This window comes from Oncorhynchus nerka, linkage group LG18 (genome assembly GCF_034236695.1).
Source record: "Oncorhynchus nerka isolate Pitt River linkage group LG18, Oner_Uvic_2.0, whole genome shotgun sequence".
Taxonomy (NCBI): domain Eukaryota; kingdom Metazoa; phylum Chordata; class Actinopteri; order Salmoniformes; family Salmonidae; genus Oncorhynchus; species Oncorhynchus nerka.
This window is the reverse complement of record NC_088413.1, coordinates 66,265,710-66,280,775: the sequence shown is the minus strand read 5'-3', so window position 1 is coordinate 66,280,775 and position 15,066 is coordinate 66,265,710. Positions and strand designations below refer to the sequence as shown.

The 15,066-nt window shown below is 43.7% G+C and overlaps 1 protein-coding gene across 1 annotated transcript in view; it reads left to right on the top strand.

Moving 5' to 3' along the window:
* Nucleotides 1–15,066, top strand: part of LOC115119237 (tyrosine-protein kinase receptor-like) — a 96,615-nt gene extending 81,549 nt beyond the window's left edge. The window contains exons 18-29 of the mRNA XM_065004281.1: nt 265–417; nt 672–785; nt 2,942–3,128; nt 3,267–3,357; nt 8,387–8,451; nt 9,149–9,278; nt 9,373–9,470; nt 9,564–9,656; nt 9,903–10,004; nt 11,758–11,892; nt 12,035–12,125; nt 12,220–15,066. Of these exons, the coding sequence (XP_064860353.1) occupies nt 265–417; nt 672–785; nt 2,942–3,128; nt 3,267–3,357; nt 8,387–8,451; nt 9,149–9,278; nt 9,373–9,470; nt 9,564–9,656; nt 9,903–10,004; nt 11,758–11,892; nt 12,035–12,125; nt 12,220–13,299 (2,339 nt within the window). The 3' untranslated portion in view covers nt 13,300–15,066. The remainder of the gene's footprint in view (nt 1–264; nt 418–671; nt 786–2,941; nt 3,129–3,266; nt 3,358–8,386; nt 8,452–9,148; nt 9,279–9,372; nt 9,471–9,563; nt 9,657–9,902; nt 10,005–11,757; nt 11,893–12,034; nt 12,126–12,219) is intronic.

The window sequence follows — 15,066 nt, the reverse complement described above, 5'->3', positions numbered from 1 at the left end:
GAAAAAGACACAAACTAAAACAGTTAACTGACCCATGGCCATTCAGTACCGACTTTACAGTGAAACCATGATTTGTTTTAGTTGACCATAGTTAAGAATTGAAGTCCAGTGTTTGACAACGTTATGAAGAAGAGAAAGAACACTGATTGCAAAACAGCTTCTCTTTTTAGCCATAGACATGGCTAAGTTAACCAGTGCTTCTGCTACAGCATTCTTCTTGTGAGATTCATGTGGTGAACTTCCTCTGTCATTCTCCCCACTCAGCCATGGAGAGCCATGGAGAATGTGAGATCAAGGTGCAGCTCAACTGCGGTCACTGCCAGACCCAGAGCTGCAAATGGGACGAGGACACTCAACTCATCATCTGCCTCTGTCACAACGAGGAGGTACTGGCCAGTGACAACGTCACCTGCACAGGTAACAGTCAAGTAAAAACCCTCATTTTACTAGATGTGTTTTGGGATCATATATACTCAATTTAAAACTCTGTCCTTGAGAATTTCACAGATCTACCACTGTTTCTCTTGAAATGGTACACTCATAAAAGGAGAGAAATTGAGAAATGTTACGGAAGGAACTACCTCTCGAGTAATCCCATTGTCTTTGATGCATTGTTATGATCTGAGTGGTTCTCCATCTTTCTCTGTTAACCCTGACCTCTGACCCCCCAGCAGCCCATCAGGGCCTCGCTCCAGAAGGCCAGCTGTCCTTGTCCCTCATCCTAGCTGTGGTGGCAACCATCGTGGTGACGGTCATCGTCCTGACCTGCGCCAGCCTCACCCTCAGTAAGAGCCTCTTCCAATTCTGTGTTGATTCTGTGCCCTCCACCTTTCACCGTCTGTGAGATGTTTCTTTCCATGCCAATGATACTGTATTTAACTTTCTGACAATGAAAGCATCATGAAAAGGCAGGAGCTTAGCATTGTAAACCAAGCTGTGGTTTAATGTATTATCTTTGAGGGAAATGTGACGCTGGATGTGAGTGAATGGTGGAAGTCCATGATTCAACACTGCATTTAACAGTCAGGAAGATACTTGTAGAAAATAGTACCAAAGGCCTTTTAGGAATTGTTGCTTATAATCCTCTTTTGGGAAATCCACATTGACAAAAATGGGTTTGTCTTGTCAGCCCTTGGGCATTATATTTCTTCCAGATATCAAGCCTGGTAGAGACTGAACTGATTTGAACTGTGATACACATACTTTAGGAGGGGCTGAAGGGATTACTGTCTAGCCACCTTTCACTCTTGCACTTTACTTCCACAAAATCTAAGATGTTTCTATCAGAGTAAAGGGGCTGGCTAAGTATTCATTTAGTGGTCTGGCACATTCGGATTGATGGTCCCAAGTATGTGCAATAACATACATATACTGTTTATCTAGTCATGCTTAAAAGTGCACATTGGACAAATCGCCACACCAGTAACAATTCTTACCTTCTATACTTGTTTTATAATCACATGGGTTTATTTGAATTCAAGGTAAAACATGGTTTAATCGCTTAATGCTAATGATTGCACAATAAGCCTGTTAAAAGGAATGATTAGGGAATGAGGGAAATGACTGCTATTAACTTTTAAGTTGTACCTATGATTATTCTGCTTTGGAAACATTGAGGAGTGAAAGAAAGAATAATAATCTATTATACTAATATTAGTGTCTAACCTCGTCTTGCCAATGAGCGATCAATGATTCATATCATAATGAATGCTGCTACTGTGTTATATGTGTACTTTATGTGTGCTCATGCTCCAAAAATGGACTGATTGTCTTTTTCATTTTTGGGACAGAAATGTTTAACAGTGAGGGATCATTTTCTGTTTCTCTTTAACTCCCTTTTTGACGACCGTGTGCTGCAGTATGAGGGGAGGGGGTTCTGGCAGTGTAGGACTCTTACTTTCCTGACAGTGCTGATTAAGGAGTGTCTAATCATGTCTTACCATGACAGAATGTCAATTCAACATCTATTCCACATTGGTTCAACCAGTGTGTGCCCAGTGGGATGGTATCATTATTTCAGACAAACTGATATCACCAAATATCAACATTCCCTCTATGTCGGTATGAGATCCTCATATTTAGAGTTTGACTTGTGCACTAACTGTAACACACTGTGCTATGACTGAAGTGGAACTGTACTCTTTTCAATCATTAAAACCTGTCATTAACACAAAGCTTCACTGTGGAGTGAAAGTCCCTTTGCGTAAGACCACAGAACTTTCCCATAAGCCTCAGAGGAAGTGATATCAGAGCTGCTTCCTGTCTCTAAGCACTGTCAATTCAAAAGGCATACTGTACAGTATCAATATATAGTTTCTCTATATCCTAACACACAACATGCATATCACACACAACACAACATACAAACACTCAACTCAACACAACACACACACAACACAATACAACACACACACTCAACCCAAAAGCCAGATGGTCAAGCAGCCCCACTGTAGTCCATGGTGAGGGCCCATCCAGGTGGAGACAGACCTCAGACAGTTAACATTGTCTCTTCACCTGAGCTCTCCCCCAAGTAGGTTGGTAGTCTGTCCACGGCCCCCCCACTCCTCCCCCCGAGCGTCGCGTCTGTCTGCACCTGCAGCTCGACGTCACGGCAGAGGGCACCTCTCACCATCACGCATCGCCCCCCAGGGCCCCCACCCAGCCCCCCAGGCAGACTACCAACCTGCATCGGGGCCGCGGGCCGCCTCCACGGAGGGTGAGTCCTCGGTCCTCAACTCACAGACTCACAGCTAGTCACTGACTGGACCAGGGCCAGAGGTCAGAGGCCAGAGGTTAGAGGACAGACAGACATTAGGGTAGTGTGTCTGATGCAGGGATAGTGTGTTGTTATGTCTCTGATAGGTACAGTATAGCAACAGTTTGAAGCCGAGGACTGTATGACAGTAACCAACACTGTCTTCCTGGTCTCTCTCTCCTGCAGTATACTACCGTAAGAAGAACCAGTTGCACGCGGTCAGGCTGCGTCTCCAGAGCCCAGAATACAAGCTGAGTAAGATCCGGTCATCCACCATCATGACAGATTACAACCCAAACTACTGCTTTGCTGGCAAGGCTGCTTCGCTGAGTGAGCTGAATGAAGTACCACGCAAGAACATCACCCTCCTCAGGTAGTCCACACACACAGTACAGCTGACTGAGCACTGAACTATAAGCTACAACGTGCATTACATGATGGAGTGAAGCTCTGGGGTGAAGCTCTGGAGTGAAGCTCTTTGTCACCTGTCTGGCTTGGTGTGTGTTTGCAGGGCATTGGGCCATGGAGCATTTGGGGAGGTGTATGAAGGCCAGGTTCTAGGGATGAATGGAGAGAACACAGCCATGCAAGTGGCCATAAAGGTCAGTTCCTCTTCTTTCGGCTCCATAGCTCCTCCATGACTAAGAATATATCAGCACAGAACAGTTTCAATTATATAATTCCTCTTGGGCATTGCATATACATGAATAGCCAAAAACAAAGAGTAGAAGATGATGTTTACAGTTTTTCCAAGTTGTTAACACACGTTTGCTGAAACTACATCCCATGTACTCAGAATTGTAAGCACAAAACACAAAACAGTTAGCCAATTTCCCGAAACCCCACAGACATCTTGCAAAATGAAACACAGCAATCAAAATCCTGTACTCCCTGCTCATAATGAAACACAGCAATCAAAATCCTGTACTCCCTGCTCATAATGAAACACAGCAATCAAAATCCTGTACTCCCTGCTCATAATGAAACACAGCAATCAAAATCCTGTACTCCCTGCTCATAATGAAACACAGCAATCAAAATCCTGTACTCCCTGCTCATAATGAAACACAGCAATCAAAATCCTGTACTCCCTGCTCATAATGAAACACAGCAATCAAAATCCTGTACTCCCTGCTCATAATGAAACACAGCAATCAAAATCCTGTACTCCCTGCTCATAATGAAACACAGCAATCAAAATCCTGTACTCCCTGCTCAAAATGAAACACAGCAATCAAAATCCTGTACTCCTGCTCAAAATGAAACACAGCAATCAAAATCCTGTACTCCCTGCTCATAATGAAACACAGCAATCAAAATCCTGTACTCCCTGCTCATAATGAAACACAGCAATCAAAATCCTGTACTCCCTGCTCAAAATGAAACACAGCAATCAAAATCCTGTACTCCCTGCTCATAATGAAACACAGCAATCAAAATCCTGTACTCCCTGCTCATAATGAAACACAGCAATCAAAATCCTGTACTCCCTGCTCATAATGAAACACAGCAATCAAAATCCTGTACTCCCTGCTCATAATGAAACACAGCAATCAAAATCCTGTACTCCCTGCTCATAATGAAACACAGCAATCAAAATCCTGTACTCCCTGCTCATAATGAAACACAGCAATCAAAATCCTGTACTCCCTGCTCATAATGAAACTCTGCATACAAATGAGACACACACACAAATCAAATTAATCAAACTTAGTGACAACCGAGATCACACCAATGTGACATTCAAAACACTACTATCAGAACCTATTTCAGTGTAAAGACTAAGATTTTGTTGTTATACTGTATATTGTTTGTGTACTCAAACAAGAAAGGAACACAAATGCAACATTTTTTGTTTTATATTTCAACATGACTCAATACATGTCAAACAGCATACTGTAAGCACACATACAGTTGAAGTCGGGAAGTTTATGTACACCTTAGCCAAATACATTTCAACTCAGTTTTTCACAATTCCTGACATTTAATCGTAGTAACAAATCCCTGTTTTAGGTCAGTTAGGATCACCACTTTATTTTAAGAATGTGACATGTCAGAATAATAGTAGAGAAAATGATTTATTTCAGCTTTTATTTCTTTCATCACATTCCCACTCAATTAGTATTTGGTAGCATTGCCTTTAAATTGTTTAACTTGGGTCAAACGTTTTGGGTAGCCTTCCACAAACTTCCCACAATAAGTTGGGTTAACTTTGGCCCATTCCTCCTGAGAGAGCTCGTGTAACTGAGTCAGGTTTGTAGGCCTCCTTGCTTGCACATGCTTTTTCAGTTCTGCCCACAAATTTTCTGTTGGATTGAGGTCAGGGCTTTGTGATGGCCACTCCAATACCTTGAATTTGTTGTCCTTAAGCCATTTTGCCACAACTTTGGAAGTATGCTTGGGGTCATTGTCCATTTGGAAAACCCATTTGCGACCAAGAATTAACACTTCTTTGGGATAGGGGGCAGTATTTTCACGTCCGGATGAAAAGCGTGCCCAAAGTAAACTGCCTGTCACTCAGGCCCAGAGGCTAGGATATGCATATAAGTGATAGAAAACACTCTAAAGTTTCTAAAACTGTTAAAATGATGTCTGTGAGTATAACAGAACTGATATGGCAGGCGAAACCCCGATGACAAACCATCCCAATTAATTGTTTTATTTTTTTCAGCTTACCACTGTTTTCAATAGCTAGTACTGTAATTATAAGCCCAAGTCCTCCCAAATTGCAGTTCCTAGGGCTTCCACTAGATGTCAACAGACTTTAGAAAGAGTTTCAGGCTGGTTTTAGGAAAATGACCCAAATATTGTAGTTCTTCTAGGTGGCTCCCATTTTGGCTGTAGTGTTTCCAAGCGCGTGGAGGAAAGCGCGTTCTTTCTTATTTATCTCCAGTAATGAACTTCAATTTTATCATTTATTTGCGTATTAGAATACCTAAGGTTTGATTATAAACGTTGTTTCACTTGTTTGGAAAAGTTTATTTGTAATGTTTGGGATTAATTTTGTATGCATTTTGATGGAGGGAAACTGGATGGATTATTGACTGAAGCGCGCTAGCTAAATTGAGTTTTATGGATATAAAGAAGGACATTATCGAAGAAAATGACCATTTGTGATGTAACTGGGACCTTTTGGAGTGCCAACAGAAGAAGATCATCAAAGGTAATGCGTTTTTTATATGGCTATTTCTGACTTTGTGTCGCACCTGTCTGGTTGAAATATGTTTTTCATGTGTTGGTATGCGGGGCGCTGTCCTCAGATAATCGCATGGTTTGCTTTTGCCGTAAAGCCTTTTTGAAATCTGACACCTTGGCTGGATTAACGAGTTAAGCTTTATTTTCATGTATTACACTTGTATTTTCATGAATGCTAAATATTTATAGTAATTTAATTTGAATTTGGCACTCTGCATTTTCACCGGCTGTTGTCAAGGTGTCCCACTAGCGGCACGCCTTTCCCAAACAGGTTTTAACTTCCTGACTGATGTCTTGAGATGTTGCTTCAATATATCCACATACTTTTCCCTCCTCATGAAGCCATCTATTTTGTGAAGTGCACCAGTCCCTCCTGCAGCAAAGCACCCCAACAACATGACGCTGCCACCCCGTGCTTCATGGTTGGGATGGTGTTCTTCGGCTTGCAAGTCTCCCCCTTTTTCCTCCAAAAATAATAATGGTCATTATGACCAAACAGTTCTATTTTTGTTTCATCAGACCAGAGGGCATTTCTCCAAAAAGTACGATCTTTGTCCCCATGTGCAGTCGCAAACCGTAGTCTTGATTTTTAATGGAGGTTTTGGAGCAGTGGCTTCTTCCTTGCTGAGCGGCCTTTCAGGTTATGTCGATATAGGACTCGTTTTAGTGTGGATATAGATACTTTTGCACATGTTTCCTCCAGCATCTTCACAACATCCTTTGCTGTTGTTCTGGGATTGATTTGCACCTTTCGCACCAAAGTACGTTCATCTCTAGGAGACAGAACGTATCTCCTTCCTGAGCAGTATGACGGCTGTGTGGTCCCATGGTGTTTATACTTGCGTACTATTGTTTGTATAGATGAACGTGATACCTTCAGGCGTTTGGAAATTGCTCCCAAGGATGAACAAGACTTGTGGAGGTCTACAATTCCTTTTCTGATGTCTTGGCTGATTTTCATGATAAACTCACTCTGATATTGAAGATGGCAGGGTTTTCAATAATCTGGTGTTGGATTTCCCGCAGTCTTATGGCATTATTTTCAACTACCATTTGCACAATGGCAACCTCCTGTTCGTCTGTAAATAGATGCGTTTTACCACCACGTACGTGGTGTTCGTCTTTCCGTTCTACAAAAACAAAATAGCATGCAGTACAGTAAACACTACAGTAAAACAGTATTCGAGATAAACATGTTGCAATGCAATATAGCTCCCAATTTCATACAGTAATACATGAAACATTTACTTGTTTCGCCTTTGTAAGGTTCTAAATAAGAGTAGAACTCACGGATGCTTAGTAATGCTCAAACTAAGTTTATTCACTCACTGGGACATACTGCTGCATAAGACAAATAACATATTCCTCTACCTCCACCTCTATCGCCACCTTCACCTCTATCTCTACCTCTACCTCCATCTCCACCTCAACCTCTACCTCAACCTCTCCTCCACCTCTCTCTGCCAAGTTTGCTTCCATTGTTCTCCAAACACAGTTCTCACCTGTGGGCTTTTTATCCATACCAAAGGTCTGATTGCAAAGTGAACATTTACACATAATTAGTGTTTGCACATGTGAAGAGAGAAAGTGATCAATTGGTAATTGAGCTTAGCTTGTTGAACTGAGTTGCTTTTCATTTGCACATAAGATATTTTAGTTGTGAAGGTTGTGCCAAAGGTAGAGCATTGTGTGTTGTGTTTTGCCAAATGTTTGTTATAAAATTGTAGTCTGGGTGTAAAGCAAAACATGTGCCACTAGTATTGCAGATGTGGTGTCTGGCACAATGACCCAAACCTATAAATTAGTTACAGGTTTGGGTCATTGTGCCTCATGGGCCAGTTTTAGTGTGTAAATAATTGGGAAAAACTCATATTGATAACCTTTTGACTAAAATGCTAAGAGTAACTAAGAGTTCCTCCTCTATGGCAGTTTCCCTCTGCACTTCCTTCATTATGTGTACTGCTGGTCAGGTGTATTTACACCTGCCTTAAGAAAGGCTCTAGCTCTGTGTTGTAAGTAACAGTGACGTACAGACCTATAACCTAACAAAAGAGATCACGCTGGTGCCCTTTAAAAAGACTCCACCACTTATCTAAAGGTCCTTCTGTGTTTCACTCTGACATGTCAGTTTGTATCACTTCTGCTTGGAAAAATGCAGGATGCAACTCAAACAATGACTGATTATATTATAATATAATAGTAGGTTTAAAATGTAACATCACTGCATATACATACTGTAGACATTAACATTGTACAGAACACAATTAATTTCTTTAGTCTTTCTGCTCCATATATTCAAAAGATTTCTCTAGAAAAGTCTGCTATGAAAATCAACTGTAATTTCCTTGGGTGAATCAGCTGATGAGTGCATGCCATGGGGTGTCTCTCTCTCTGCATGTGTTCTGTTCTGACTGTTATTACCTTTCTGCTCCACAGACTCTTCCGGAGATCTGCTCCGAACAGGACGAAATGGATTTCCTGATGGAGGCGCTGATTATGAGGTGGACTAGGCTGGAACACACAGGGCCTCATCCACTTCTACTCTCTCACTCACTCACTCTCTCTCTCTCTCTCTCTCTCTCTCTCTCTCTCTCTCTCTCTCTCTCTCTCTCTCTCACTCTCACTCTCACTCTCACACACTCTCACTCTCACACACTCTCTCACACACACACACACACACACACACACACACACACACACACACACACACACACACACACACACACACACACACACACACACACACACACACACACACATACACAGATACACACACACAGTAACATAGTGTAACGTATGAGTGAGGCGGACGACACCCAGACACTGTCATACTGTCATACCATCACTTAGCGCTTGGCAGTCTAATCTGATGCCATGTTTTGTTTTGTGACTCTCCTCATTCACTGCTTATTTTGGTAAAAAGCTTACCAGCTGTTGTTTATCATAGAGAGTCAGGTAATTCATCACCGTTGGGGTAACAGCAGCTGGTTGTGTTTCCTGGTGATTTAATAATACTAGACACAGCCTAGACATAAACACAGACACATTCATTAATATGTTGATGCCAGCACACCATATCACACACAACTTGTAAAAAACAGTCCTGTACCCTAAAGCTATTACAGCTGGTGTCTGGCCAACTCTCCTAGCCTGAGGTACAGAAGTGTATTCACCACCAGTGTTCTTGTGTGTCCACAGTAAGTTCAGCCACCAGAACATAGTGCGCTGCATCGGGGTGAGTCTGCAGATCCTGCCTCGCTGTATCCTCCTGGAGCTGATGACTGGAGGCGATATGAAGAGCTTCCTGAGACAGAACCGACCCAAAACGGTCGGTAGCAGAGTGTCTCTCAGCTGCCTGAAGTGTTCAACAGCCCTATGGGTCTGTTAGTAGTAATGGTTTTGTGTGTGTGGTGTTTTTTCAGAGTCAGAGCTCCTCCCTCACCATGCTGGAGCTGCTACATGTGGCCAGAGACATCGCCTTCGGCTGCCGCTACCTAGAAGAGAACCACTTCATCCACAGGTTACCATGTCCTCCTACCAAACCATTAGCCTTTTGTATACAGTATTCATACTACATAAAGAGGTATTCAATGTTGTTTGTTATGTGTTTCAGAGATATAGCTGCCAGGAATTGTTTGCTGACCTGCCCTGGACCAGACCGAGTGGCTAAGATAGGAGACTTTGGAATGGCGCGTGACATATACAGGTATACTTAACCACCAGTTCTCTCTGTCCCAGTACCATGCTGCTTGTTGCTTCAGTTCAGCATCCCCCAAAAAGGATCTTAACGCCTTGTGATGTTTTATTTCTCCATTCTGTGTTTTTCCCAGCTGATATCTCAACATATCTGTTGGATCAGTCTAGTCTCCACGCAGTGAAGACTTGAGCGTACTATTCCCATTTAGTTATGGAGGGGTTTCAGACACTAACCATGACTCATTCTCCTCCACAGGGCCAGCTACTACAGAAAGGGTGGCCGTGCCATGCTGCCCGTCAAGTGGATGCCACCAGAGGCCTTCATGGAGGGCATCTTCACCTGCAAGACTGACACCTGGTAACCCATTCACTCTATTACATGATGTATCCAAACTGTAGTTGAATGACCAGTAGCAGTACATACAGTGCCTTCAGAAAGTATTCATACCCCTTGAAGTATTCCACATTTTGTTGTGTTACAGACAGAATTGGTTTATTTATAGCCATCTATACACAATGACAGTGAAAACAGGTTTTTAGACATTTTTTCTAATTTATTGAAAATGAAATACAGATGTATCTCATTGACATAAGTATTAACAACCATTTGCAATGACACTCCAAATTGTGCTCAGGTGCATCCTGTTTCCTGTGGCCAACTCAAATTGTGCTCAGGTGCATCCTGTTTCCTGTGGCCAACTCAAATTGTGCTCAGGTGCATCCTGTTTCCTGTGGCCAACTCAAATTGTGCTCAGGTGCATCCTGTTTCCTGTGGCCAACTCAAATTGTGCTCAGGTGCATCCCGTTTCCTGTGGCCAACTCAAATTGTGCTCAGGTGCATCCCGTTTCCTGTGGCTAACTCAAATTGTGCTCAGGTGCATCCCGTTTCCTGTGGCCAACTCAAATAGTTTGAACATGATTTAGAAAGAAACACGCCTGTTTATATAAGGTCCCACAGTTGACAGTGTATGTCAGAGCAGAAACTATACCATGAAGTCCAAGAACTGTCTGTAGATCTCAGAGATATAATTGTGATGAGTAATATCTGGGAAAGGGTATAAAACAATGTCTAGTGTTGAAAGTTTCCAAGAGAAGAGTGGTCTCCATCATTGGGAAATGGAAGAAATATAGAACTACCCAGACTCTGCCTACAGCTGGCTGTCTGACCAAACTGAGCAACCGGGCATGAAGGACCTTGGTCAGGGAGGTGACCAAGAAGCTAATGACCACTATGACAGAACTACAGAGTTCATTGGCTGAGATGGGAGAACCTGCCAGAAGGACAACAGTCTCTACAGCACTTCGCCAATCTGGGCTTTATGGAAGACTGGCCAGACGGAAGCACATGACAACACGCCTGGAGTTTGCAAAAAGGTACATGAAAGACTCTGAGATCATAAGGCAAAAGATTCTGTGTTCTGATGAGACAAAAATTGAACTCTTTGGCCTGAATACAAAGCGCTTTGTCTGGCGAAAACAAGGCACAGCTTATTTCCGGTCTAACACCATCCCTACCGTGAAGCATGGTGGTGGCAGCATCATGTTATGGGGATGCTTTTCAGAGGCAGGGACCGGGAGACTGGTAAGGATAGAGGGAACAATGCATGGAGACAAATACGGGCAAATACAGAGTGAAAACAATGATTTAGGTTCCATCTGGATAATAACCACAAGCATACATCCAAAGCAACACTGGAATGGCTTCAGACCAAGAATGTGAAAGACCTTGAGTGGCCCAGCCAAAGGCCAGACTTCAATGCCATTGAAAGACTCCCCTCTCCCTTCAAAAAAATCCCCAAATCCAGATGTGCAAAGCCAATACAGACATACCCAAGACGACTCAAAGCTGTAATCGCCGCCAAAGATGCTTCTAGAAAGTATTGACTCGGGATGTGAATACTTATGTAAATGAGATATTTCTGTATTTCATTTTCAATAGATTTGGAAAAATGTCTAAAAACATGTTTTCACTTTGTCATTATGGGAAATCCATCGTTTATTCAGGCTGTAACATAACAATATGTGGAATAAGTCGAGGGGTATCAATACTTTCTGAAGCAGCTGATTTCTCATATCAACTATTTTTTCTGACCTCTGCTCTCCCTCTGCAGGTCGTTTGGTGTACTGCTCTGGGAGATTTTCTCTCTAGGCTACATGCCTTATCCCTGCAAAACCAACCAGGAGGTTCTGGAGTTTGTGACAAGTGGGGGGAGGATGAACCCCCCTAAGAGCTGTCCCGGGCCTGTGTGAGTAAATCAGATTGAGCTAATGGAGAGTTAATTCTCTTGACGGGAGTTTATAATGGATTTAGGTCCTTTGCAAGGCCAATATGCAGTTTTAGACTTAAATCCGTGATTCAGTTGGCTTTTCTCCAACTCTCTTCTGTAGGTACAGGATCATGACTCAGTGCTGGCAGCACTGCCCTGAACACAGACCCAATTTCTCCACCATTCTGGAGAGGATCAACTACTGCACTCAGGTACTGACCCACTGGCAGCCAGGGATGCATTTTCTTCACAACACTCACCATACATATTCACTGTTTTCTATTCTCTCTCTTTTCTTTTGCCCAGGACCCTGATGTGATCAACACGCCCCTGCCTGTGGAGTACGGTCCTACAGTGGAGGAGGAGTTGAGCACTGTGATCCGCCCTGACACCCCAGGCAGTCTGACCCCTCTGCTGCTGGGCCACACTGCCTCCCAGGAGTTCTCTCCTCAAATGAGCAGTCTGGGTCTGGGCCTGGGCATGGGTCCCACGTCGCTGCCCCAGCCCCACAATCCCTGTCTGCTGCGGCCCCAGCAGCTGCCTCAGGAGGTGGCCTCCTACCGAGAGGCCCTGGAGCCCTGCTGGGCCGAGCCTGTTCCTGCTCCGGGTCCAGGTGTCTGCCCTGGAGCCTGGCTCCACCCCGAGCCCCTCAACTGGCCCTGCTCCAGGGACAGCTCCTTCTCAGGCAGCCAGAGGCTAAAAAACAAGACAAAGAACCTGTGGAACCCAACCTATGGCTCCTGGGTGCTGGAGAGCTTTGGTCGGGGGAAGGCAGCCCTATCTCATACCAAGTCCATGCCCCTGTCCAGCAGCTACTCCGCCCCCCAGGCAGGTACCCCTACCACTGACTGCACCGACTCTGGGTGTGATGGCAGTAGCGGCCTCCCTGTCCCCAGCAGTCTGTGCTCCTCGTCCCCCTTCCCAGCCTGCCAGGCCCTCTCTGCTCCCCAGCCCCAGGGTGCGCCCAGCCTCAGCCTGGCGTCCTCCCGGAAGGGCCAAGCAGGGGGAGCCAGTGGGGGCCAGGCCCTGGGCATGGACTTGGCTAAGCTGCAGAGCTTCCCCTGTGGCAATGTCAACTATGCCTACGATGAGCAGAGCTATGAGGCAGAGAGCCTGCCCCTGGTGGTGCCCAAAGGCCCAGAGCCATGCCCCAGCACCAGTGCCAGCACCAGCTGTGCCCCCAGCACCTCTTTCTCCTCCTGCTTCTCCTCCTGCTCAGGGGCAGGCCTGGGTGCGGCCTCTTCCTGTATGCCCAAACTGCTACTGAAGCGCCACGCCAGCTACGGACACGAGGATGTGAGGAGACACACCAAGCCTGAGAAACCCACCCGGGACAGAGACTCAGGCTTCTCTCTGTCTGAGGACCTCAGTGTCACCCCTGTCTAACCCTGGCCCCTGGGGGAGCGGAGCAGAACACTGGAACAGACCCCACACCTCACTGGCCATGCACAGGAACACACTATTGTGTAGTTTTGGTATTACTGATGATGCTTTGTAGTTAGTGTAGACAGTGAGAGATTTATATGTAAGTCCACAGTAGCAAGAAAACACAACAGGTTAAAGACAGAAGGAGATGCTGCTTTGCCAGGAGACCGGTAGCATGTTCTATTCCTGAGGTGGAATGTGACACAGCCCAAGAAGGCCGTCACTGGGCACAAAAGCACATCCAAGCCTCAGAGGATTTCTAGGCCCTAGCTGGAGTCATCTGCAATGTCTGGCATCCATTCAAATGTGCAGTGTCTCCTCTGGTTCGGGGATTTTTTGTTAATCCATTCCTTTCTTTGTTTATAACATTACCTTGTTAGGTTTACACTGGAATGAATGACTGGAATTGACTGCTAAATCAATACTGTGAAAACATATAGGAAGCTATGGTTGCCTATGCAGGTGATGGACAAAGCAGAAAGGAGATTTTAAGTATGTGTGAAAGTGCTGTGATGGGTACTGAGTAGACCAGAGAGAGTGTATGAACTTGTGATCACAATTATAATTACTTGTGCTATCTACTGTTCTCTATCTGGCTCATAAGCTAAAGTTAATCTCTTGTTTAGAATTGTCATAGTTATTTTGTAGATAGCATTTACATTTTATTTAGTCATTCCACACTTATTTTCTTAATACTTTAGTCTGTTCTACCGTATTATACGCATTGTCTACTAATACTTTACCCTCTCTAAATGCATTTCTTCTTATAGCGACTGTTCTCACTCTCTACTGAAGAGGGTTTTAGAGACACCAAGAGCAGAGAATGTGATAGTAGAAGCCCCTCTGTAATTTGTCCATCTTGTTCCAACACAGAACATTTTAATACAACTAACTTTCACCTTGGCTACACCAAAAGATGAAATGATATTATTTGACATTGGAATTTAAACTGTACTAACTCAGTACATTTGTAGCAGTTATACTTAATTTATAACGTGTTTTTGTATATGTTTAAGTGTCTTGTAGTTGATCACTGCCATTGGGTCTGCCAGAGCACTAGTTGGTGTTTGTGATGTAGTACTCTACAGTACATCTTACACTCAACAGGGGGCAGCACTCTCATGAAATACCAAACAGTTTGTGTGTGTTTTTCACTAGAGGGCTTGCTTGCTGTTTACTTTTTGATTTCTCAGTATTTATGACACAAGATAACATGTATTATTGTTATGAGCTGTTAAAGCAGTACGGTTGCTGATATACATGTAGGCTTTTTACTCTGGAATAAAGCACACCGGTTACAATAATGGTATGTCACGATAATGTTCCATGATGCACTTTGTAGCCACCTTAAAGTCTGACGATATTTCCGACTGTAGCCTAAAGGTGGACAAGTTTTGTCATGCTCTTGACAACTTCACTATTACTCATGATTTGTAAATCTGCTGAGACCTTGAGGGATTGTGTTTCTTTTAGGATCCATAGGAGCCTATATATTACAGTGAAGAAAACCCCCTATCCTGATTCTACCTGGTAAGGTCAAATTTCCCCCCAAAAATGTTTGTCTGTGAAAACAATTGCATTTTAGTTCACATGGTTTCCTTTGAATATTGTGTCAAGGCTTAAATCCCACAGATCTAAAGTTGAGTACACAGAAGAACAAAGGCTAGAAACTATGCAATATACTTGTTCTTGTATACTTCTACCCCAAATAAATGAAATATTTCTCTC